Source organism: Zalophus californianus, chromosome 6, assembly GCF_009762305.2.
Source record: "Zalophus californianus isolate mZalCal1 chromosome 6, mZalCal1.pri.v2, whole genome shotgun sequence".
Taxonomy (NCBI): Eukaryota; Metazoa; Chordata; class Mammalia; order Carnivora; family Otariidae; genus Zalophus; species Zalophus californianus.
Window position 1 is genome coordinate 82,501,691 of NC_045600.1, and position 22,138 is coordinate 82,523,828.

Genomic DNA, 22,138 nt, shown 5'->3' on the forward strand with positions numbered 1-22,138 from the left:
GGGTGTATGCAAGCTGGACGTGTCAATGACAGGCCTTACTGCTGTGAATGGGCAGGATCCCTAGTCTCAACCTGCAACCAGGGAATGCTAGGATCCCAGGGGTCAGGGACCCAAAGGGATGGAGGGTGGTGGCGGTGGTTCCGTTTATTTTCCGAAGGCACAGGTGCTCAGAGCTAATGGCGCTTGTTAGAACTCTCTGATGAGAAAACAACCTCTTCCCAGAATCAATCCCCCACCTGGCCTCTCCCAAGCCAGTGCCTGTTCTCATTTGGGATTTGGGACCATGCCATAGGTGCAGTGAACAGCTGCCCGCAAACCCCTTTTGAGCAAGTATTTGAGCCAGTATTGGGTTCAACCATAACTACCTGGTAGAATCTGACCACTCTAAGTCTGCCTAAAGGGGCCCAGGTGGCCTGGAGGTTCACAGCTCCCCAAGAGGGAGGGGGCACCTTTGCACTAGGCTCTTGGGCTGCAGCCCTGAGGATGGAGACAAGGAAAGGCCACGTCTGGGTGGGGGCGTGGAGAAGAGGGGTGACCTCATTTTCCACTGGTTGTGGCATCAGGGCCGGCAGAAGGGGAAGTGAATCCAGAAGCGGGGCCATTCCACTGGGCTCTTGAAGGGACCTCACCCTGGGGTTCAGCTCCCAAGGGTTTCTCCCCCAGGCCATTTCATTTTAGCAGCATGCTCCCCCCTGCCCCCCATTTCTTAGCTGTAGAACAAAGGCCAGGCTTAGGCAGGAAATATTGGGACAGGGTTCTCTTTAGTAGGAGTGAGGAGAAAAATAAATAAACCTCATAAAGTCAGGAGAGAAAATGATGCTGACCTCGTCAGGCAGCCTGAGTGGGGGTACATACTAGGAAGTACCCCCCTCAGGCCTAGGTGAGTGCCCCAAAGGCCTTCCTTAGCCCTCCCTCCTAACCACAGGCCCAGCTGTCTCAGCAGACTGTTGAGGCAGCTTTTCCATGTCAGCCTCCCGTCCCCCACAGGCAGGAGGCCAGGGAAGGGACCTCAGCCTGGGATCCTGGAAGCAGCCATCCCCAGGGAGCTTAGAGGCAGTGCCAGGCTCTGTATCAGGGAACCAACTCAGGACAGGTCTGAGAAGGGGCCTCACAGCAGGAGGGTTTGGAGTTCGGTCCTGTTTGACCTGGAGGCGCTAGAGTGGCGGTTCCAGGGAGCTAGACCTAGCCCTCCAGGTAAGGACATGGAGTCGAGAGTGGGGCACCACTAGCTGCACACTAGGGAAGGTGGAGTGGGGCCAGGACCCCATTTCCTGCCTCCCAGGCCATAGCCTTTTGCCCTCAACAATTTTATATATGACACTTATTCAGAGGCAGAGAAGAAGGACGAGGAGTAGGAAGTCAGATTGGAGAGGACCTCTAAACCTCAGATGGGCCCCCGCCCTGATGGTACCTGGTTCCCGCCTCCTCCTCCTCTAGCCTGGCTACTGAGGAGGGAGCTCCAGAGTCCAAAAGAGTCCTCGCTTCCCACAGCCTTAGAATGCCTGGGTCTTTCCTCCTGGGGGGATGGAGCCTCATCCCAGAGAAGAGTGAATGTCCTTACAGAATGTCCCAGTAGGATGAGGGCATCAGAGGCAGCTGTCCTGGGCCCCCGCCTTGGCCGTGAGCGGGTCCTGCTCACACAGCTCCCTGAAGGCCTCAGAGGGCCTCTCAGGCTTGTCCTTGGCCTCAGAGGGTAAGCAGTCCCTGAGGCAGGCCTTCACTGACTCCTTCACCTCAGCCTCCAGGCCCTTCATCCTGGCCGCGTACTCAGCCAGCGCATCCTGCTGGAGCTGTGGGGACGACGCCTGGCTCAGGAGGGGGCCAACTGCCCACTCTCCCTCCCCTGGATAGTCAAACAAGGAGATGCCCTGTCTGTTCAGCTCTCCCAGGAGCCTGGGGTAGGAGGTGAGGGGTAGTGGAGACCACCAGGGAGCCTCTCAGAGAAGGGGGTGCCAACCAAGCAAAGAGATCTGTAGAGCTGTCTCATCTTAAAGGGCCCCAGAACCCCGTGGGAACCAGGGCCTCTAGCCCACCAGTGAGGGGTGAGTCTCCTTCCTGCCCGCACCCATCTCCCGACTGGCGGCTCCCTGGGGCAGGCCAACTCGGCGGGCGGCCAGGGTGGTAGTCCCTGTCACCTGCTTTTCCATCTCCCGGATCTGTTCGAGGCAGGCCGCCTGCTTCTCCTCCAGCTTCTCCTGGTGCTTCTCCAGGTTCTCTGTCATCTGGGTGAGAGTGAGAGGCAGGCAATCAGGACAGCACAGACAGGCAACCTGGCTTGAAAGCCAGCTACAGTCCCAGTTAACCAGCTGTAAGACTTGGGACAAATTTGTCAACCCTCAAACAGTTCTTTTAAATGTGGAAAATGAAGATAATCGTCTGTCTTGCTGGGTTGCACAGGAGTACATGAGGCAGTTCATGTAAAGCACCTGGCTTAGAGCCTGCCACAAGGTCGGGATTCGGTAAATGGAGCCCGCAGCCCCCCTCCTGGTGGCCCCAACTCAGCCAGCTGTTATTGTTGCTAATAGTCCCAGGGAAGCCCCCCCTCACTCCCTCATACCCACCCACCGCAATCCCATCTTCCCCTGGCCAGCTAGCCCCTATCATTTCCATCCAGGTCAGCTGGCCAGAGACAGACCCCTTTAGGCTGGTACCCTAACCTCCACACAAAGGCCAGGACCCTGGGATAGCCTGGGGGTTCCTCCTCCCCTTCATTGCCTCCTCCCATCCCCAGCTGCATGGGCCCCCTCTGGACTGTGCATCTCCTAAAGACAACATAAAGGCCTGGGGCCTCCCCAGCCCTCCTGTGTAGAGGATGAGTTGTAAGTGAGTGTGTGTGTGTGTGTGTGTGTGTGTGTGTGTGTGTGAAGAACACAGCTCTTACACACCTGCTTAATGACCTGCACCACCTCCTGGATGTGAGAGTTGTTAATCTCTCTCTTCAGCCTGTTGGGGTGATCAGAGTTTCAGAGAGGGCAGGAGGCCCCTTGGAAGAGTTGGGTAAGACCAAGTTTCTTCAGGGTGTAGACAAAATGAGGACTCCACCATAGGAGCATAACCAGCCAGTGGGGGTAATTGTGGGGAACCAAAGAGGACGTGAGGGGCCGTTGGGAGCTCCAGGGGCCATCTGAGGAGAGGGCTTCCTCACTAAAATGCACTGTCCTTCATGGCATGCAGGGAGAGAAAGCTGCTGTCCCAAGGTTTCACCCCCCTGTTTGTATGATTAGTTTTCCATGAAATTCTCCTCTGTGCTCAGAGTGATGGCTTCTGTGTTTGGCCTAAGGAGGACCAGAGGTGACAGAAATAGGATTAACCTTCCAGCACCAGGGGACAGGTACATCTCTGGGAAACGAGTCAGGATCCACTTGCAGGGAGGCCCCTTCCCCCCTAGAGTGGTCCCTGCTCAGACTGGCCCTGGAGTTTGAGTCAAGGGCTCACCTTTCCTGAGCCATCTTGTCTGAGGTGACTTTGACCATGGCCTGAATCCGCTCCAGCCTCTTGGCCTCCAGCTTCTTCTTCATCTCTTTGGTGTCACTGCAGAGAGACAGGCATCAGGGAGATGTTCCGTGGGGCCTGAGCCCTCCCCGGGAGGTGAGAGTCAGGTATGGGTGGGAGGCAATCATACGTCTCCAAGGTCTCCTTGAGGGTCTTCAGCTCCGCAGCCTGCTTCTCTCTGGCCAGCTCCATCATCTTGGCGATTTGCTGCGGGGTAGTGCAGGGAGAGGCTTAGCTCGAGAAGCCCTTTGCTGTGCGGAGGTTGGGGGGGGGTGTTGGTTGGGTTGTGCCTCCCTCCCCTCCCCCCCGCCAGGCACCTCAGCCACGTGCTGCTCCTTGCGCTTCAGGATGCACTCGTACTGCTCCTCACCCTGCTGCAGCAGCTCCAGCTCCAGCCGGTCCTTCAGCTCGCGCGCACGCGCGTCCGCGCCCTCGGGGCCCTCGCGGCCCTCGCGGCCCTCGCGGCCCTCGCGGCCCTCGCGGCCCTCGCGGCCCTCGCGGCCCTCGCTGGGCGCGGCCCCGGCGGCCTGCTCGCTGAGCAGGGTCCTGCGGAGGCCACGTGGGGACAGGCCTTGAGTCCTCGGCTGTCCCCGCCCGCCAGCGCCACCGAGGGCAGAGCCCGCCGACGCCGCCCTTACCTCTTCTTGCGAGAGCCCTTCCCCGGGCCGAGCCTGCGACCCCCGCAGCCCCCCGCGCCCGGCGGCCCCAGCTCGGCCAGCTGCGCCGCGCCCCTCTGCAGCAGCTCCTCCCAGCGCCGCGCGCCCCGCCGCTCCAGGTCCCGCAGCTCCTTCTCGTGCCGCCGCTGCAGCTTCACGACGCCCTTTAGCTCCCGCAGCTCCTCCGGGCTGGCGGTCTGCGGCTCTGGGGGGGCCGGGGTGAGGTGCGCCGCCGCCCGGGGGGACCCACTCCCCACGCCCCTCCAGGAGTCCCGGACCCTCCCCCAGGCTCGTTCCTAAGATCACTCGGACTCAGCAGGCCTTACCCGCAGCTTTTTTCGTGGTCTCCTCCTTGGCCCTGTACCCGGCAGCTGCAAGAGCCACGGGGGGAGGGAGGGCTGACAGGTGCCTCGGGGGGTGGGCCCCCTGGTTCTGGCCGGCTCCTCCCTGCCCCCTGGCGGGTGGCTGTATGGGCCCCCTGCAGCGCACTTTCCCAGCGCTAAGGCTTCCGACACAGTCGTTCCCATCCCAGGTGAAAGTCTGTTTTGGGGGGATGTTCCTGTGGGTACCGCTGGAGAGGTCGAGGCCCTTGCAGACTGTGTGAGGACCCTGCCGTGCATACCTGCAGAGCCGTTGCTCGTTGGGGCCAACGCCCCATTGACCGGGCCGACAACTGGACTCCCAAGTGGGAAGGGTTTCTGTGTAGGGAGAGCAAATTAGGAACAAGGCTCCATCAGCTCTCTCTGTCTCTCAGTCTAGGACCCTGCCCCCCTCCCTCATCTTCCCTCCCAGAGGGCAAAGCTCCTGGACCAGGCAACGCAGACCTCAGGCAGACCTCCCATGGCTTCCTTCAGCTTCAAAGACTTCTTGTCATGGGCACTGAAGAACTTGATGGGATTGGCAAGAGCCACGGTGAGATCTGGGTGCATAGGGGCATCATGGGCCTGGTATGGAGATGAACCTGGAAGCCTCCCCCATCCTCCCCTACCCCAGGCTACCTGTCCTGCTCCACTCTGGAGGCTGGATTGAGGAGGGGGAGGGAGAATGGGTCACCTACCTGCCCAGGTGTCAGGTACATAGTCCTTCATCTCCAGGAAGACAAAAAGTGCAGGCATGGTAAGGGGCATGTTGCTCTCGCTGTGTAGGCACAGATGGTGGTAGCCTGTCGGGCATGATGGGGTGGGCAGTAAGCCATGCCCATTTGCCACCCAGCACGGCTCAGGAGCAGCCCAGTACTCAAGACCTCTAGCTTTAGAGTCAGAGAGGCCAGAGTCTGAGTCTGGTTCTGCACCTTCCTGGTTGTGTGACGTTGGGCAGTTTACTTTAAATCTCTTGAGATTTTCCTTAGCTGTGAAATGGGGTGAATAGGATCTACTTCTTGTGGTTATTGTTTTGTGGGGTTTTTTTAAAGATTTTATTTATTTATTCAACAGAGAGAGACCACAAGCAGGGGGAGTGGGAGAGGGAGAAGCAGGTTCCCCGCTGAGCAGGGAGCCCAATGTGGGATCATGACCTGAGCCGAAGGCAGACGCTTAACAACTGTGCCACCCAGGCGCCCCTCATGTGGTTATTGTTAAGATTAAGTGAGAATATGTTATAAGCCCATAACTCATTTTAAGTGCCCAATAAGTATCAGCTACTTGGGAAATTGCCCCAGTAGTTCCAGAAAATTACAGACATTCTGTTAGGTGGGCAGAGGCCCCACCTCTGTGGGTTTCCTGTTCCTGCCACAGTCCTCAGGGATGATACATGAGAGGGTTAGGTAAGGTCGCAGGGCCACCTCCCTGAAGCTGCTGCACCCTCTGGACAGGCTCCTAACGCAGGCCTTGGTCTCAGACCGGGCTAGCAACAGCAAAGAAGGACTCCATCCTTACCAGAATTCAGGGCATTAATGGGGATGATGCGGTGTCCAAGAAATTTGTTGCCTTCCTCCATTACAGCCACCCTGAGGGAGGCCAGCTCAGGCATCAAGATCTAGGGAGAGTTCAGGATAGGACAAGCTGGGGAGGGGAGAGGGTGGCCAAGCCACCCACCTCCCTGGCCTCAGAAGTCTTAGCGTCAGTGTGAGAACATGGCAAGTGTTACCAGAGTTGGTGAGGACAGAGGACACACTCTAGGCCACACACAGAGGCATCCTCTTAGCTCATGCCCTGGCTGGTCCACACAGGGGAGAAAGGCTGGCTCCGTAGCCCAGGACTTGGGGGTCCTAGTGTAGAAAGTCCTGGACAGCCTTGCCAATGAGAATCCAATCAGGGCAAAAGACCCCCCTGGACTGGGACTCTGTACCTTGGACTGGGCGTTCACATTTCTGCCTCTCATCCTAACATAAACACACATGCGTGCGCGCGCGCACACACACACGGATGCCCACATAAAACTTTCTCACCAAGTAAATTTCTGTAAATGTGGATTGGGACTCTTAAAAATTAGGAGGGGACAGGGTGATGGGTAAGGAGAGGCGGACGATCAAGGAAGTCCCTTTATTTAGTTCCTTCTTTCTATGAGTAGAGGCCAAGAAGTAGGGACAGACCCCAGCCCCTGCCCTGCCCTAGCTCCCCACCTTCTCAAAGACAAAAGGCTCCTCCTTCCAGACAGGATTGATGGAGTTGGCGCTGGGTGAGAGCTTGGTGCGATAGCGCCTCTTGGGGTCCCCAGGAAGGCCAAACAGCTCCACTTCCACATAGGTGCGCACACTGCGATCCGACAGGAACTGCCCAGAAATCACCTGGGGATGGGGACCCATGGGAGGCCAGCCTCAGCTCTCCCACCCGAGCTCTTGCCTCGCATCTGGGGCCTCTAGCTCCTGTAGCTGAAGCATCGCTCTTGGCTACTGTAAAGAGCCCCATCCGGGCCCGTGTGGCTCAAGGGTTACAGCTAAGCTCTCCGCAACCAGATGCTTCCAGCATTCAGGGAAGAGGTGTGGCCCTCCCCACCTCCCTCCCCAGGCCAAGAAGGAAAACAGCACCCTCCCCTAGGGCCTGGGGCTCCTGCGGCCCCACTCTGCCTACTCTTCTCCCCTCCCCCACCCCAGCCTCAGCCCTTCCCCTTGGTTTCCATGGGGACCAAGAGGCAGCCTCCAGTGCTGAGGAGGAGGCAGTTTCCAAGGCAACTTGCTACTGCACGAACTGGCTTGGGCTAAAGTTTTCAGGATATCAGGGGAGGGGGTTGGGAGTGGAGGAGGAGAGATCCTGTATCTCTCTCCTCAAGACCCCAACCCTCCTGGCCACTCGTGCTCCCCAGGGCCTTGCCGTAATAGAAAGGGTGGTGGCTACAACCACATCGATGCGGTCCACCGAGAAGGGGTTGAACTGCTTGTCGGGCCGCCGCATGAACTCATGCTTGAGGAGGTAGCCACTCTGCCCATTGAACTCAAACAGCGCCATGTTCTGCTGCATGGGCAGGTCTGGGGGGACAAGGGCACTCAGTGAGGAAGGCCCAGCCCCAGGTCTGCACCCAGTCTCTATTTCCTACATCCCCCAGCCTCTCCTGTCTTGTGGAATGGGGAGCTTGGGTGGACTGGGAGGATGAGGGTCTCTCATGACCCAGCCTGCTTCCTTAGGGTGTCTCATCTCTCAGGAAGGCTCCACAACCTGGAGTTAGTGGGAGCAAGGCCACGGCCGGGCCATGCCTCACAGTGGGAGTTGAGACTGGTGAAGCTGGTGTTCCTATGGGCTCATTCAGGCAGAGCAGCCAGAACTCGTGCCAGCACACTGGCATCTTCACGTGCATACTCGTACGTGTGCCATCATCTAGGCATGAGCCGATGCATTTATATCCCTAACTGCTCACATGCCTGCACGTGCATCCAACATCAGGACCCCTGGTCTCTTCTAAAGACAACCCCCCAGGAATGGGATGAAGGTAGGAGAGGCAGGGGGCAGGGGAAGATTCTTAGGGGCCTAGGAGTATCCTCACCCATCGTCTGGAAGTTGAGGGCAACCATCTGGCAACCGGCATTCCAGAACATCTGGGGCATGTAGTTGGAGGAGTCCATGCGGGTGCCCTTAGGGTAAATGCGGCTCATCTGGCGCTTGTTGTAGCTGCCCCAGAGTTTAGGAGCTGGCCCAAGGCTGTCCACACCAGGAGGACCCAACAGCTCCCTCTGCATGCCCTGTCCCCCAGGCCTTCCCCATCCCGCCACCCCAACCAGGGACCCTGGCTATGGAGGCCTCAAGGATACTCCACAAACTGCACTGAGGCCTTGGAAAGCAGGTCATAGGCCTTGAGCTCTGTGAAGGATGAGATGACGTAACTTCGGTTCTTCTCTGTGTGAGAGAGAAAGGGCAAGGGGGCCATGTCAGGCTGGCCCCCCTTCCCTCCTCCCTGCTCTCCCTCTGGGGTAGCTCCCTCCAGCACAGAGATCCCTCCAACCTAGCATTCCCACTGAGGCCCAAGGATCGAAGGGGCCAAGCTGATGTGCAGATCTGTGTGGGTAATGGCACACTGGGGGGTAAAAGGTGTGCTCAGGACACCTGCACACGGATGGGGTGTGTCCTGGAGAGTGAGGGGCACATGCCCTGGATGGCACAGAGAAGGGGAGCCCAGGGGGTCAGGAACACGCGATGATGTGCAGAGAGTGAGCACACAAGCTACGGCTGAGGGGTGGGCGCAGGGGTGGGAGGTGTACACCAGGGGGCACACATGGCATGGGTGGGCACGGGGGCGCTGCGAACTGCGGGTCCAGGGATGAGCAGTCAGTGTGGTAGAGGCATATACGGCACAAATGTGTGCAGAAGGAGGTATTCACATTGGGGGCACGCACAGCTGAGAAGAGCAGAGAAGCTATGTAGCATGGGTGTGCACAGGGAGGGAAGGGTGCGAGGGCCAGACGTGCCCTGGCCAGTTTCTCTGCCCGTGGCCCTTCCCGGGAGTTCTCATGGCCGGCAGGGCCAGCGCTCCTGGGTGTGGGCCAGCCCGAGGCACCGGTCAGCCCCGGGGGCCACAGAACCTGTGGGAGGCTGTAGGAGCCCAGGGCCAATTGAGCTAAGATGGCCTGTCATAAGTGGCTGGCCGGTCACCGACACACTCCAGAGCTTTTGGCTTGGTGCCAAGTTCCTCAGTACAGCACTGGTAAACTGGGAGCCACTGCCACTTGAAGAAGCCCTTTGCCTGGCTCTTTCTATAAATAGGGCCCCCGCGTCCAAGGAAGGGACGCTCCCCCATCCCCTTCCTCCCACCCATCAAGCTGCTCTGCTGTCAGGACATACTTCTTAAGGGTCTTCCCCTGAATCTAGCCTAGCCTCCGGCTTACCATCTTCCTCCTACCGCATGCTTACTTACGGGCAGAGAACTCAAAGGATATGAACTTGGTGGGCTGGATGTAGTTCACTAGGCTGGACATCTCCTCATAAGCTGTCACCTCCAGGCCCGCTGTGCCCTAGGGAGGAGAGGGGAGGGTAGGGAGGGGGAGGGCAGTCCCCAACCCAGGGAGGTGGCCCCACGCCCGTGCCTGGAGGGCTCTGCCATGGAGACAGCAGAAGGGGCTGGGGGCTGCCCCCTACACACCTCATCCGACTGCATCTTCTTGATCTCCTCCTCATCCAGGTTCCCCGACTCCTCCTCCTCCTCCTCCTCCTCCTCCTCCTCCTCCTCTGCCTCTTCCGCCTCCTCCTCCTCCGGCTCGGCCCCTTGCTCACCAGCCCACACTGCCACACACACCGCGCCTCCGTCAGCACTGAGACCAGGATCCCTACGCACCCCCTCCAGGCCCAGCCCCTCTCTCCCTGTCTAGAGGCTCCCCCACCCCGGCCACTCCCCACCCAGGCTGACTCACCGGTGTCCTCACCCACAGAGGCGGTGGGGGAGCAGCTGCCCTCAGTGCTGGGGGCTGCTGGGCCAGAAAACTGGTTCTTTTTGTTCTTGATGAGGATCTTGCCTCGGAGATCCTCAGGGCTGGGCAGGGGGATGCCTGGTTTCAACTGTGGGAGCGGGGAGATGGTCAGCACCATCTCCACGCCTTCAGGGGACAGCCTCAGCTCCTTCATATCAAGCTGTGTTCCATCTGCCCTGCCTGCTTCTCCAGCCTCGCCTCCCGCCATTGCCGCCATCGTGTGCCGCGCCCCTGCCGACCCAGCTTATCCAATTCCTCAGACAACGCTCTTCTCCCTCACCCGCCTCAACTACCCTTTCCCCCACTGTCACCAAGATAGATCCAGTTTTCCTTTGGATTCCAGCTTGCCATCCCTTCCTCCAGGAAGCCTTCCCTGATGATGCCCAAGTACTCCCATAGCAGCCACTGGTTGCACTGGTCTGGTTCCTTGTCTGTCTCCCCACTAAACGTAAGCAACCTGAGGGCTGGGACTGGGTCTTTGTCACTAACCTGCCCCCCAAAGCCCGGCACGGCGCCTGACACGTCGTAAATGGTAGGATCTTGGCCCCACAATCCTCCCGGATAAGTCCCAACATCCTCTGGGGACATCTGCCTCCTTAACCTGGCCCCCACACTGCCCCCAGGCCCGGATGCCCCCACAGTGAAGTCGACTCACCGGGAACTTTTCCAGGGGCTCTGTGAGCAGCATATCCCCAAACATCATCCGGCAGTACTCGGCCATCTTGGCCTGTTGGCGGGGTCTGCAGGGAGCGCAGGTGGGGTAGGGTTCAGCAGGTCCACCCTCCCCTTGTCCATCCTTCTGGGCCCCGACCCAGGTCATCAGGGCCACGGGGGTCAGGGAGGCGGGGACATAGGCAGGAGAGCCTGGGGTCCCAGGGAGCTTGTGTGGAGGCCCAGGAGAGAGCTGGAGGGCATGACTAGAGGTGGGGGGGGGGGCTGGGGGAGGGCAGCTGCCCGCAGGAGTTGAGGATAGGGGAGAGAAGGAGGCTGAAAAGGTCTGATACGCACGAGTCCACGTGGTTTTCAAATGACAGGATGACAGGATAGGGGGAGGTCTTAAAGGCACTTTCTGCAATGGCTTCAATTGCTTCCTGGAGGAGAAGGGGGCCGGGTGAAGAGGAGGTCAGTGGTCCAGCCCCCCGGCAGGCACCCTTCCCCACTTCCCAGTTTCAGTACACACAGAACTGGAGAGCCACTGTGGGCCCCGTCTCCTAGGGTCCCCTCTGGTCCCCTCACTGGTCTGAGGCCTCGCAGCCATCCCTCCGCTCTGTTTCACCCGCTCCCCCATCCCTGCCCCCTGGGCCCTTCCTAGTGCCACTGCCACCAGCTTCCACACAGGAGTCTCACCTTGAAGTAGATGTCTGTGGTCATGGTGAAGCCGTGGGTGATAATGGGCTCCTCGTCAGGGGGCTTGCCCTTCCAGCAGTCCAGCTCCACGCAGCGGCAGCCAGCCAGCAGCACCTGGCGGTACATCTCGGCCGACGAAAGGCCAGAGAACTGGCCGGCTGAGCCAGAGGGGGGTGGGGGGAGGCGGGGGCTCGCTCAAGGCTGGTCCCACTTGCCCCAGCTAGCTCCCACACAGTCCGTCCTTTTGCAGCCCGAGGGCCAGCCCCGCAGAGGGATGGATTTGGGGAACAGGAGCCACCCCCCCCACCCCCAGAAGAGGAGACGTCACGATTGAGGTCACCCTGGGTCACCTGTCAGGTAGGTGTTGTGTGAGGAGTTGATGAAGTAATGGCTGAGTGGCTGCGTCATGTCCTGGTGGAGCAGCAGCTTGTCCTGGGCCAGCACACTGTTCTCGGGCCCGCAGAGAAACCACACCATGCCCTCCGGGGAGAGCTGGCCTGGGGGGCGGAGCAGGACAGAGCTGTCAGGCCTGCAGTCCCTGGGCAGAGTGGGTCAGGCCACGGAGGGGAGGGGCTCCCTGAGTCCTCACCCCTCTGCACGTTGATGCCACTGGGCTCATACTTGTCGATGAGGCCCCGCACCTGGTCAGGCCGTGCCGGTGGAAACAGCAAAGAGTTCAGACGGGGGTCCCTCTGCTTCTGATTGATGAACTTGGTCAGGTGCTCCTTGGTCATGTAGGGTTTGGCCTTGGCGTGGCTGCAGGCCAGAGAGGGTTCAGGTCTGTGCCCCGCCCCCCCCCCCCCCCCCAGCTGGGGAGCACGGACAACCGCCTTCTCCAGAGAAGCCACCTAATTCCCAGCATGGCAAGCAGGATTTTAGCCAGCAGTCCTTCCCCATGCCCAGCCCAGCCGAGGAAGCTCACTAGGAAGTGAAGATCTCGTCTATTTCTGGCCGAGGACAGAGGCTCATGAGGAAACTCTTGTAGACGGATTCTGGGAAGTCCTCAGGATTGATGGCATCGTTCTGGGGGAATAGTCACCGGATCATTCCTGCACCCACCTTCTCCGCGCTAAACACCACAAATGAGGTCCAGGCCCGTACAAGGGAGCCTGTCCGAGGGAGGGCTCAGGGCGGGCAGAGCAGCATCAAGCAGGCTCCTGAGCACCCACTTTTCAAGGGGCTGGTTGCTGAGTAGAGAGCATGCTTAGCTGGTCTGCCTTGCCCCTGAACTCGGACACTGGCTAGTCCCTTGGCTGGGGCAGGATCGGAACTAGGAATGACCACAGGGGGAAGAAGAAGAGGTTAGAAGTAAGCATGTCTGCTGCCAGAGCAGTGGGCTGTCTTCTTCCTTCTTTTTTTAAAGCAGAGGACACATTTTCTAAAAGAGGCAACTGGAATAGAAACAATGCACCTAACAGCAGAGCCCCCAGATGCATGAGCCAAAACTGACAGAACTGAAGGGAGAAATGGACAATTCAACAATAATAGCTAGAGACACCAAGAAGCACCAGGAACAACAACAACAAAAAAGACAAACTGGACTTCATCTAAATTAAAAAGTTTTATGCTTCGAAGGATAGCATCAAGAAAGTGAAAAGACAGTCCACGGAACAGGGGAAAATATTTGCAAATCAAATATCCAGGAAGGGAGAACTCAACAATAAAGAGACAAATAACCCAATGGAAAGGCAGTAGATTTGAATAGACATTTCTTCAAAGAAGATATGCAAATGACCGATAAACACATGAAAAGATGCTCCATCTCATTAGTCATTTGGGAAATGCAAACCAAAACCACAAGGAGATACCACTTCACTCCCACAGGACGAGACCAATTCTAAAAAGACAGTAACAGGTGCCATTGAGGAAACAGGAACCTTTGTACGTTGCCGGTATGATTGTACCGTGGTCAGTCACTTTGGAAGACGGTTTGGCAGTTCTTCAAAATGTTAAATATAAAGTTGCCACGTGACCCAACTATTCTAACTCTAGGTATAGAGAGTGAAAACACATGTCCTGACAAAGTCAGGCACACGAAGGTTCGTAGCGGCATTATTCACAATGGCCAAAGAGCAGCCACAACCCCAAGGTCATCAGCTGATGAACACAGAAGCAAAAGGTGGAACCTCCAAACACAGGGATATCACTCAGTGGTGAAAAGGCATGACGTGCCGCTCCGGGCTACAACATGGAAGAACCCTGAAACTCTTATGCTAACGGACTGAAGCCTGACATCAAAGGTCACATAGTGTATGATGTCCAGGTTGGGCAATGTTACAGAAATAGAAACTGCAAGGAGATTAATGGTCTCTGGGGATTCTGTGCCTTTGCATTTCATCCCAGAAAAACCCATTAAGTGTCTTCCAGGATCCTACTGGAAGGCAAACATCAGACTTAGTTTGGAGCTGGAGCAGAGGGTCTGAACAAGAGAGCCAGACCATGTCTCCCTAAGACTGGATCTTGGACCCATCAGCTCCAAGCAAAGAGGGGTCAGTGACTCCGATTGGGACACAAGGAGAGCTGATAAATAAGGAGGACAGCCAAGGTGGGAGCTCAGGAGGCAGGAGAGAAGGAGGGTGGATGTGTAGCAGCGGTCCTGGTTGCGGGGCCCTCCGCAGGAGCCTGTTCCCACGCCCTGTCCAACCCCATGCTTGGATTCCTGTGACTGATGGCATCAAGGGGGCACCAGCTCTGTTGAGCTGTGACGTGAGGGGGAGTAGTCTTCCCGGCCCCCATGTGGACAGGTGACTGACGAGGTCTTAGTTTTATTTACTTATCACATTGCAAATTCTTATCAGGAGACAAAACCCCCTGGGGTGCAGGGGGTGCCCTATACAAAGGCCCTGGCCGAGGGCGCACAGGAGTCTGAAATCCACTCCCCTAGCCAGACACAAACCCTGGGCTCAGGGCTGTATCTGCCCAGAGGGCTCCTTTTTGTAATCCATATAAGGCCCCTCATGGGGTGACCCTGCCTACAACTTGTAATTAAAAATTACTTAATCAGAAGGGGAAAAAATAATGTTTCCCTGTGTTGAGCTAAAGCCTGTGTCCTGGCAGCTTTGACTCTTGGTCTGTTCCCCTCGCCCACACTCTGCAGAACTAACCCCTTCCCCACATTTCAGACCCCTGCAGGTGCCTCCATCCCTGCTGACCTTATCTTGCTCCTCTAGGTGAGAACATTCCCTCTCAACGTTCATTCCAAGGCTAGAATGGGAATGCAGCCATCCCGGCTGCTTGCCTTAGAGGCAGTCCCCCAATCACTGCCCCCCACAGCCCCCCAGGAGTCGGCAGTATAGACCAAACTGCTCTGGACCCAGGCATCTCCTCCACACTCCCTTGGATCTGTCTCTGTGCCTAGTATCAGAAACCAGGGCTCTAGGGTTAACTGACTTTTCAGGCTATTGGCTAGACTGTGCTATCGTTCCCAACCCCACCCCCCCCAACTAGGCTTGGCCAAGTTGGCCTCTTGTCAGAGCCAGCTCAGGTGAGGGCTTTAGCTGGGCTGGGAGAACCGCTCACCTTGCCTTTTGGGAGGTGACAGGCACTGAGGGCAGCTTCCACCCGCTTGCGGTCAGCAGGAAACATCTGGAAAAAACTAAAGGAACAGAGAAAGGCACCAGGCAAAGAGAGGGTCAGACCTGGAGAGGGAAGGCTTTGAGGAGCAGGGCGGAAGTGTGGGGAGAGAGTCGAGGAAACTCACTTTTTCACAGGAATCTTTCCTTCAGGGTTGAGCTGCATCTTGAGTTTTACCAGGCTGGTGGGGCAGAAAGCAGCTCATCAAGGCCCCAGGGGCTGGGGCACGTAGCCCCGCACACCAAGGCCGGGCAGGCAGGCACTTACATTTTGTCCAAGAAGGTGCTGCGGGAGGCATTGGCCGTCAGGGGGTGCTTAACCAGGGCCAGCACATCTTCGGCCCAGTTCTGCAGGACCCCAAGAGCACAGCTGTCAGACCCTGGCCACACACGGGCGCCCCCAAGCCCCTGCAGCCCAGGCCTATCCCACAGGAAGCCCAGGCTACCCCAGGTGCCCAGCCCCAGGCCTGGGCCTCCCCCTTCTCCCCCGCCCCCCGCCCCCAGCGCACCTTGCCCACATTCTCCTTGTAGGAGACGAAGTTGTGGAAGGTGAGGTCCACCATGTCAGGGCCAGACACCACAGTGAGCGTCTTGAGCAGGAAGTTGTTGTCGGGGAAGTCCATGTTGAAGACATCCCGGAGCTTCTGGCTCTACAGCAATCGGTGACACGGTTAGGATCAGAAGTGTGCCCCCGTCCCCGGCCCACCGTGGCTCTCCCAGTCCTTCCCCACTGCGCTAGAACTGGGGCCACCTAGGGTAGAATCCCATCTCCCTGGGAGGAGCCACAGGCCTCAGCATCTTGGCCTCCCTGACTCCAGGGGCTGGAGGGGGGGCGGAGGTGGGAGAGCCCACCGGAAGAGATGAACCCAGCAGTGCGGCCTGGGTGTGCTGAGTGTTTTGTTTGCCATTCTTCGTTTGAAGATGGATTCTTAGCTCTCAGTCTCATGGAATCCTGTTTCCCACCAAACCCTTCCTCCCCTGTTCCTACCGGCATTAGACAAATATAGGCAAACGAGATGGGGAGGGTGGTGGGCATAAGCAATACTCCCAGACAGTCTGGGGTGCTCTGGGGGGCAGGACCTGGCCACACGACATCTCTGTTCAGGGTCCCCTGGTACCAAAGCTCTGGTAAGCTCAGAAGCTTCCTCAACTCAGGGAGGAGGCCCTGCTGCCCAGCCTGGGGACTCTTCCCCTTGTTCCAGAGACCAGAGTTCCCACCCCCACAGGGACCCCTGTCCTCGCCCCACAGAGCTTGTGGCCCTGCCGAGCCTGGGCTGCCACTGGGCCCACCTACCTTGGGTATCTTGGCAAACTTCCCAAAGCGGGTATCCCTGATGCTGGTGATATCCAGAAACTCCATCTCCTGGAGGATGCCCCGGCAGGAGCAAAGAAGGGATGTGGACAAAAAGGTCAGTGAAGACTGAAGAACAGGGAGGAGAGAACTTCCAACCCCCTTCACATCTTGGCCAACTGCCTTCTGTAGATACCAAGACTTTCTGGGGTGGCCTGGACCCCAACCTTCCCTTCCCACCAATCAGGTTCTCCCTATTCACGGTGAGCCTCCTCCCTTCCTCTGTCCATTCCTTCCCTGGCCACTCACGTGACTCAGGAGCTGAGGTCTGCGGTCTTGCCCACACTCTCCTGGACTCTCCCCAAGTCCCCCCTCCCTTTCCCCACCTCCCAGTGCCGAGACCCTTCTTGATCTCTCTGAGCCCTCAAGTTTCCCAGAACCACAGGTAGAGAAGCAACCTTTTCCCTTTCCCTCTCCCCAAGGGATGCTAAGGCTGGAGCATCTTGGCCCGAGGCAGCCAGGGCTGGAGTGCCTGCACCCTCCCTCCCAGAGCACAAAGCCCCTGCCCACAGGACCAGAGGCTGCCACGGAGCCACCCTGCCACATCAGTCTGTCCTCCCTGGGCATTCACACCTCCACCCCTGCACTATGGAAAGACTGGCTTGGACTTGGTGGATCAGCAGGAGCTCAGGTAGGGGCTGCCTCACCTTACTCTGATATGTCCAATATAAGTAGTACCCCTTGGGATCCACACGGAGGATAACCGGGGAGGCTATTGTAGTTTCCTATAGGCAGAAGTGGTCAAAAGAAAAAGAAACAGAAGCCAAAAAAGACGAATAAACAAACAAACAAAAAAGACAGAAGGGGGTCAGCTCTCTGCTCTGAGACTTCAGGCCAAGCTTCCCTGGCCCAGGCCGGGGGTTTCAGAGCTCACCATCTCCCTGGGAGGTGGCTGCCCAGGGAATCTGCAGGCATATTCTTGGTTCTCCAGACCTATGGGCTAGGCGCAAGCCTTAAAACCTCTGAATCAGGGGTGGGGAGGGGTAGAGAATCAGAGATAGCATTTCTGAAAGAGAAGAGGTTTCCCCTCTAAACCCCAAATAGAGGTTCTCCCTGTAGACACCAAACAGGGTCTTGGCCCCCACCTCACCCTGTTTTTAAGGGCCACAGCTGAGCCAAAGGGGTAGAATGTCTCTTTGAAAGGCTCAGTGCCACCACCCAGGAGAACTCAGCACAGTGAGAGCTAAGAGCCCAACTCCTGTGCCTGCATCCGAGGCCCTATACAATCCACCTGTTATCTGGCTTCCCGCATGCCCCATCCTCCTCTCCACAAACCACTGCCCAGCCAATCCATTCCAACTCTCCCATAGGCACCAAGCGCATTCGCACCTCCAAGCCTAAGAACCCAACCCTCCCCTGCTTGAAATATCTTCAGAGAGCACCCCCAAGTCTCCCCTTTTCTGAAAAGCCTTCCCTGAAACATGCTATAACAGTGTGTATGTGGTTTGCACAGCTAGAAGCCCATCCGGAAAATCCCCAAGGGCTTGTGGACTCCAGGGAAACCAGCCTGTGCTGTAGCATAAGCTAGACCATAAGCTCATGTGCTAGACCATGAGCTCAGGGCTCCAAGTTTGTGGAAGAAGCCAGTGAATGATCAATGAACTCGCTTCTAAATTCTTGTTCCACTCATAGAGCACACAGGCTAGCCTTCATTTTGATAGTCTTCGTATGCATATAAAACAAGATAATATAATTGAAATTTCCAACGAGGCATGGTAGTTGCACACCAAACCAGACCAAGTGCAGAATTTGCAAAGGAGGGGCACCTGGGTGGCTCAGTCGTTAAGCGTCTGCCTTCGGCTCAGGTCATGATCCCAGGGTCCTGGGATGGAGCCCCACATCGGTGGGGGCATCGGGCTCCCTGCTGGGAAAACTGTTTCTCCCTCTCCTGCTCCCCCTGCTTGTGTTCCCTCTCTCGCTGTGTCTCTCTCTCTGTCAAATAAATAAATAAAATCTTAAAAAAAAAGAAAAAAAAAGAACTTGCAAAGGAAATGGTCAAAAAAAAAAAAGGTTCTCAGGTCAGGGATGGTTAGAGTCTGGGATAAAGAACACTTTGTGAGGGGACTAATTCTGGAGAAAGCTGTGTTGTGAGCTCCACTCCCTTACCTCCCCAAGGGAGGGTTGGCGGCGGTGCCTGAGCCCTCACTTTATTTTTTTTTTAAGATTTATTTATTTGAGAGAGAGAGAGTGTGTGTGAGACTCCCCACTGAGCGAAGAGCCCTATGCAGGGCTTGATCTCATGACCCTGAGATCATGACCTGAGCCGAAATCAAGGGTCAGACGCTTAACTGACTGAGCCACTCAGGTGCCCCCTGACCCCTCACTTTAAGACTAGCGAGGGGTTTCAACTATACTTAGAAAGCTTTGGTCACCCCTGCCGTTGTGGGGCAAAGTAGCCTGGAGACTGACTCCTGCCCAGGAAACTGAGTGTCAGAGGCATTGAGACCCTGGTTGTGCTAGATGAGCCCAAACCCCAGAGATGTTGGGGCAGTGAACACAAGAGTATGTGCTGGGGTCCAGAGTGGGCCCATGGGAAAGAGGGGCAGAGTCCAAAGCTACAGGAAACTGAAGGCAGAAACTTGATCCCAAGGGGCTGAAGAAGTAATTTTGAGTGACCTGCAATAGAGATGGCAGAAGGATCTTTACGTAAGGGAACACCAGCTCAGTGGGGAAGGGTCTCCTCACTTTGAGGAGAATCCTCAAAAATGTCCACCAGAGAAAGAATAAGCCTAACATTCTGCCAGGCTCAGAAAGCATGAGCCTGTTGATGACAGCACCCATTCAATTAAGAACTTCAGTACCCGTCTCCCACCTCCCTGCCTGCACCCCATGGTGGGGAGGGGGCTTGGAGAAAGATCAGGGAATCCTGCCACAGGCCTTTTCAGAGCACCTACCGCCCACCTAAAACCACTCCTAGAAGGAGGAGGGCGGACGATGGCATTCAAATTAAGATTTGAGTTTTGAATTATAACTCGCTTCTGAAATAAGACTGGGATTTCTGAGGAAAAGTGACCATAAGATTGTCTATTACCCAAAAGCAAACGGAACGTCTTGTGACTGGCTGAGTGTCCTTCCATGGGCAGGAGAAGAGCTTCTCCCACCAAATACATTGTCAAGGGACCATGGGAGGCAAAATTAAGTTGGGAGTTGGTTACATCTTTTGCATTGTGCTTGTTCAACATGACATGACATATTCAAGTCCTCTGACAACTGGACCAAAGGCATTCTGAACAGAGCCCTGTCTCACAGGTGCGTATGTCCTGTGACTAGGCTTAGAAGATTCCTGCTCCTGGAGGTCAGGATCCTGGGGCCATGCCGTGACCTGCCTCAGGGGAGGGGAGTGGGGCAACAACCAGCTACACAGGTAGTGGCCTGCAGACAAGGCCATATAGCATGTCCCCACCCCTAAAGACCCTCTGCCCAGTCAGGTTACACACACTTCCCAGAGGAACTGAGAGAGGCCACTTCATTTTTCATTCTGAGCCACTTCCCTCATTCCACAGTCTCTTGGGACCTGTCACCACCATGCCACATCGCCCACACCACTTGTAGGGAAGCAGAAATCGTCTAACCAGAGGCCTCCTACCCATAGTCATGGCAACCAGATTACTCAGCCTAGTGCAGCCTGGAATGGCCAACAGCCCCAGGCTGCCTTAACTCACAGACCCAGAATCCCCTTGTATCCCACCTGTAAGGAGAATGAGCCAGCCCTAAGGGCCTCCTCTCCCCCTAGAGCCTTCCTATTTCCTTCCTGGGGCCAGCCCACTATGATTCTGTTAATGGGCCTGCCTAGCAGCCTCACAAAGGACCCCAAAATTGTTCTCTTGCCTGCCCAAGAGAATCCCTGGCCTGTCACAACACAACATTTTCAGGGGCCAGGAGGACCAGAGTCTGGGAGGCAGGCCCCAGTCTGAGAAGGAACAGACAGCAGAGACAGAGGTACAGGGCAAAGCAGTGGCTCCCCCCCTTTCCTTGCAGACAGGCGGGTGGCGGGGAGCTCGGCTGAAAGCAGCCAGCAGAAGCAGAAGTCAATCAGTTCCTTCCTAGTCCCCTGGGAGCAGAAGCCTTGGGTTCTCCGTTAGGGTCCCCCAGCCTTTTATGGCTGCCCCACGGCAGCTCAGGGGAGAAGGGGGCCTCCCTGGACCAGGGCAAGGCCAGATGAGGAAGAGCAAGAGTGGGGCATCTATGCTAGGAGTAGGGGCCTGGCTCACCTCAGCTTCCAGCCCTGCCACAGCTTTGGGGCACTTTCCTCCCACTCACGCCGAGATCAGGATCCCCCCTGTTTGTCTTGGGGCTTTGGGGGAGGACAGACCCAAGCGCAAAGAAGGTCCCTCCAGTGAGCACCCAGGCGGCCTACCCCCTGTCAGTCCAGACACAGAGCCCTAGCCCCGGCAGTCCAGGGATGCGTGCTTGGGGCACATACCCTCACCCCCAGGTTTGTTTATCCAGGCTGTTGTACCCGCTGCCTGGCCAAGCCACACCATCGCCCGGTCCCAGCAGACGTAAACCAACCCCCCCCCCCCCCCCCCCCCCCGCAACAAAGCCCCTGACAGCAGGGCTCCCACCACCCCAGTGCCACACTCACATCGTCCCATTTGATGAAGCGCTCCCCTTGGCTCAGATAAGCCTTCACCTTGGGGGGCAGCAGGACAGAGTTGAGCAGAGACATGGTGCTGAGCGTCCTTGTCTAGAGAAGCGGGCAGGCCCACGCGGGCAGGAGGAGGGAAGGAAGGAAGGCCGGCTGGAGGTGAGCCAAGCTGGGGTCACATGGCACCCGCCCTGAGAGGGTCCGGAAGTCTGGATACTCTTAGAGCCCACGGGTGGCTGTGGCTGGCTGCAGAGCTGAATGCTCTGGCCAGAGGCCCATCTGCCTTTTAAACTGGCCTCCTCCCACCTGCCTTGGGCGGGGGCGGTAGGGGGGCTGTGGTCACTGTTCCTGCCCAGGGAGGTTAGGCTCCCCTCTGCAAAGCCCCCGCCCTCACCCTGTGCCTCAGCACTTCCTGCTCAGGGCTTCCTTCTCTGTGCTCTTCAGGACTGAGGGGTGGCTTCTGAGGCCAGTGTCCCTGGAGCCAGGGCTGGGGGCTGGGGCGGGCTCAGTCCCAGGGGTCATCTCCCGTCAGATGAAGCTCAGGCGCTAGAGCAGTAACAATATGGGGACCACGTGGGGCTACTGTTGCCCAGGCTGGGCCTGAGGGAAGGGTGTCAGGAGCTCCCCGGGGGAGGGGACCTCCGCAGAGGTGGGCTCTAAAGTATAGGAGTCTCTTCCAGGGGCTGAGGAGGCTGGGGCCACCGTGGACGTGGAAGCTGAAGGTGGGGTAGGGCCCAGCTGGGATCGGGTGTTTTGAATAAGCGAAGTTTGCTGAACGCCCAGCTCCTCTTTCTCAATGCTTCCTCACATGAAAGTGAGGTACAAGTGAGGCAATCACGCCTCTCACCTGCCACCACACATGACTCCTCTTGACCCTCCGGGCCTGGCAGGGGCCTGGAACCTCCACAGACCAGACATGACTCCACACGCAGCGACCCTGGGCCACCAGCCTCCACTGCACTCTCTTGCCAGGCTCTCCCCTCTGCTCTGTGCCCAGGGCCTGGGGTGAGAAAACTGGGAACAGGAGCCTGCTTAGAGGGGTCTCAGCTCTGGGTTCCTTCTCAGGGTGCACGAACCTAACACTGACCGGGCCCAGGGAGCTCAGGCCCAGCCTTGCTCGGCCAGCCCACTTCCTCTTGCCAAAACGGCTCCTCTTTATCACCCTTCTAAACTTCGCTGGGGGAGCAGGGAGCTCTGCCTGGGACTTCCTTCCCCTCTCAGGGCCTGCCTTTCTGCCCTAGGGCCCACCGTGGGCCTTCCTGCCACCCCCGAACAACTGCGGGACCCTCCCCCAGGCCCTAA

At 57.5% G+C, this 22,138-nt stretch overlaps 1 protein-coding gene across 5 annotated transcripts; it reads right to left on the reverse strand.

Moving 5' to 3' along the window:
* Positions 1-342: 342 nt before the first annotated feature.
* On the reverse strand, positions 343-21,077 carry PLCB2 (phospholipase C beta 2). 5 transcript variants are annotated; one of them, XM_035728113.1, is made up of 32 exons: positions 20,834-21,077; positions 16,896-16,973; positions 16,192-16,260; positions 15,407-15,547; positions 15,166-15,245; positions 15,026-15,079; positions 14,845-14,920; positions 12,248-12,348; positions 11,915-12,081; positions 11,676-11,822; positions 11,326-11,483; positions 10,987-11,069; positions 10,634-10,718; positions 9,922-10,066; positions 9,654-9,793; positions 9,429-9,525; positions 8,329-8,413; positions 8,064-8,188; positions 7,397-7,551; positions 6,709-6,873; positions 6,023-6,122; positions 5,206-5,310; positions 4,973-5,067; positions 4,771-4,846; positions 4,475-4,519; positions 4,131-4,353; positions 3,810-4,038; positions 3,623-3,699; positions 3,436-3,531; positions 2,886-2,943; positions 2,136-2,222; positions 343-1,790 (listed from the first exon to the last, which is right to left on the reverse strand). In XM_035728113.1, the coding sequence occupies exons 1-32, from the start codon at positions 20,915-20,917 to the stop codon at positions 1,587-1,589; spliced, it is 3,630 nt and encodes a 1,209-aa protein (XP_035584006.1). In that variant the 5' UTR covers positions 20,918-21,077; the 3' UTR covers positions 343-1,586. The 5 variants fall into 5 exon arrangements, 3 of the variants coding, with proteins under 3 accessions (XP_035584006.1, XP_035584008.1, XP_035584007.1); XM_035728115.1 differs by lacking the exon at positions 16,896-16,973; XM_035728114.1 differs by lacking the exon at positions 4,475-4,519.
* Positions 21,078-22,138: the final 1,061 nt, after the last annotated feature.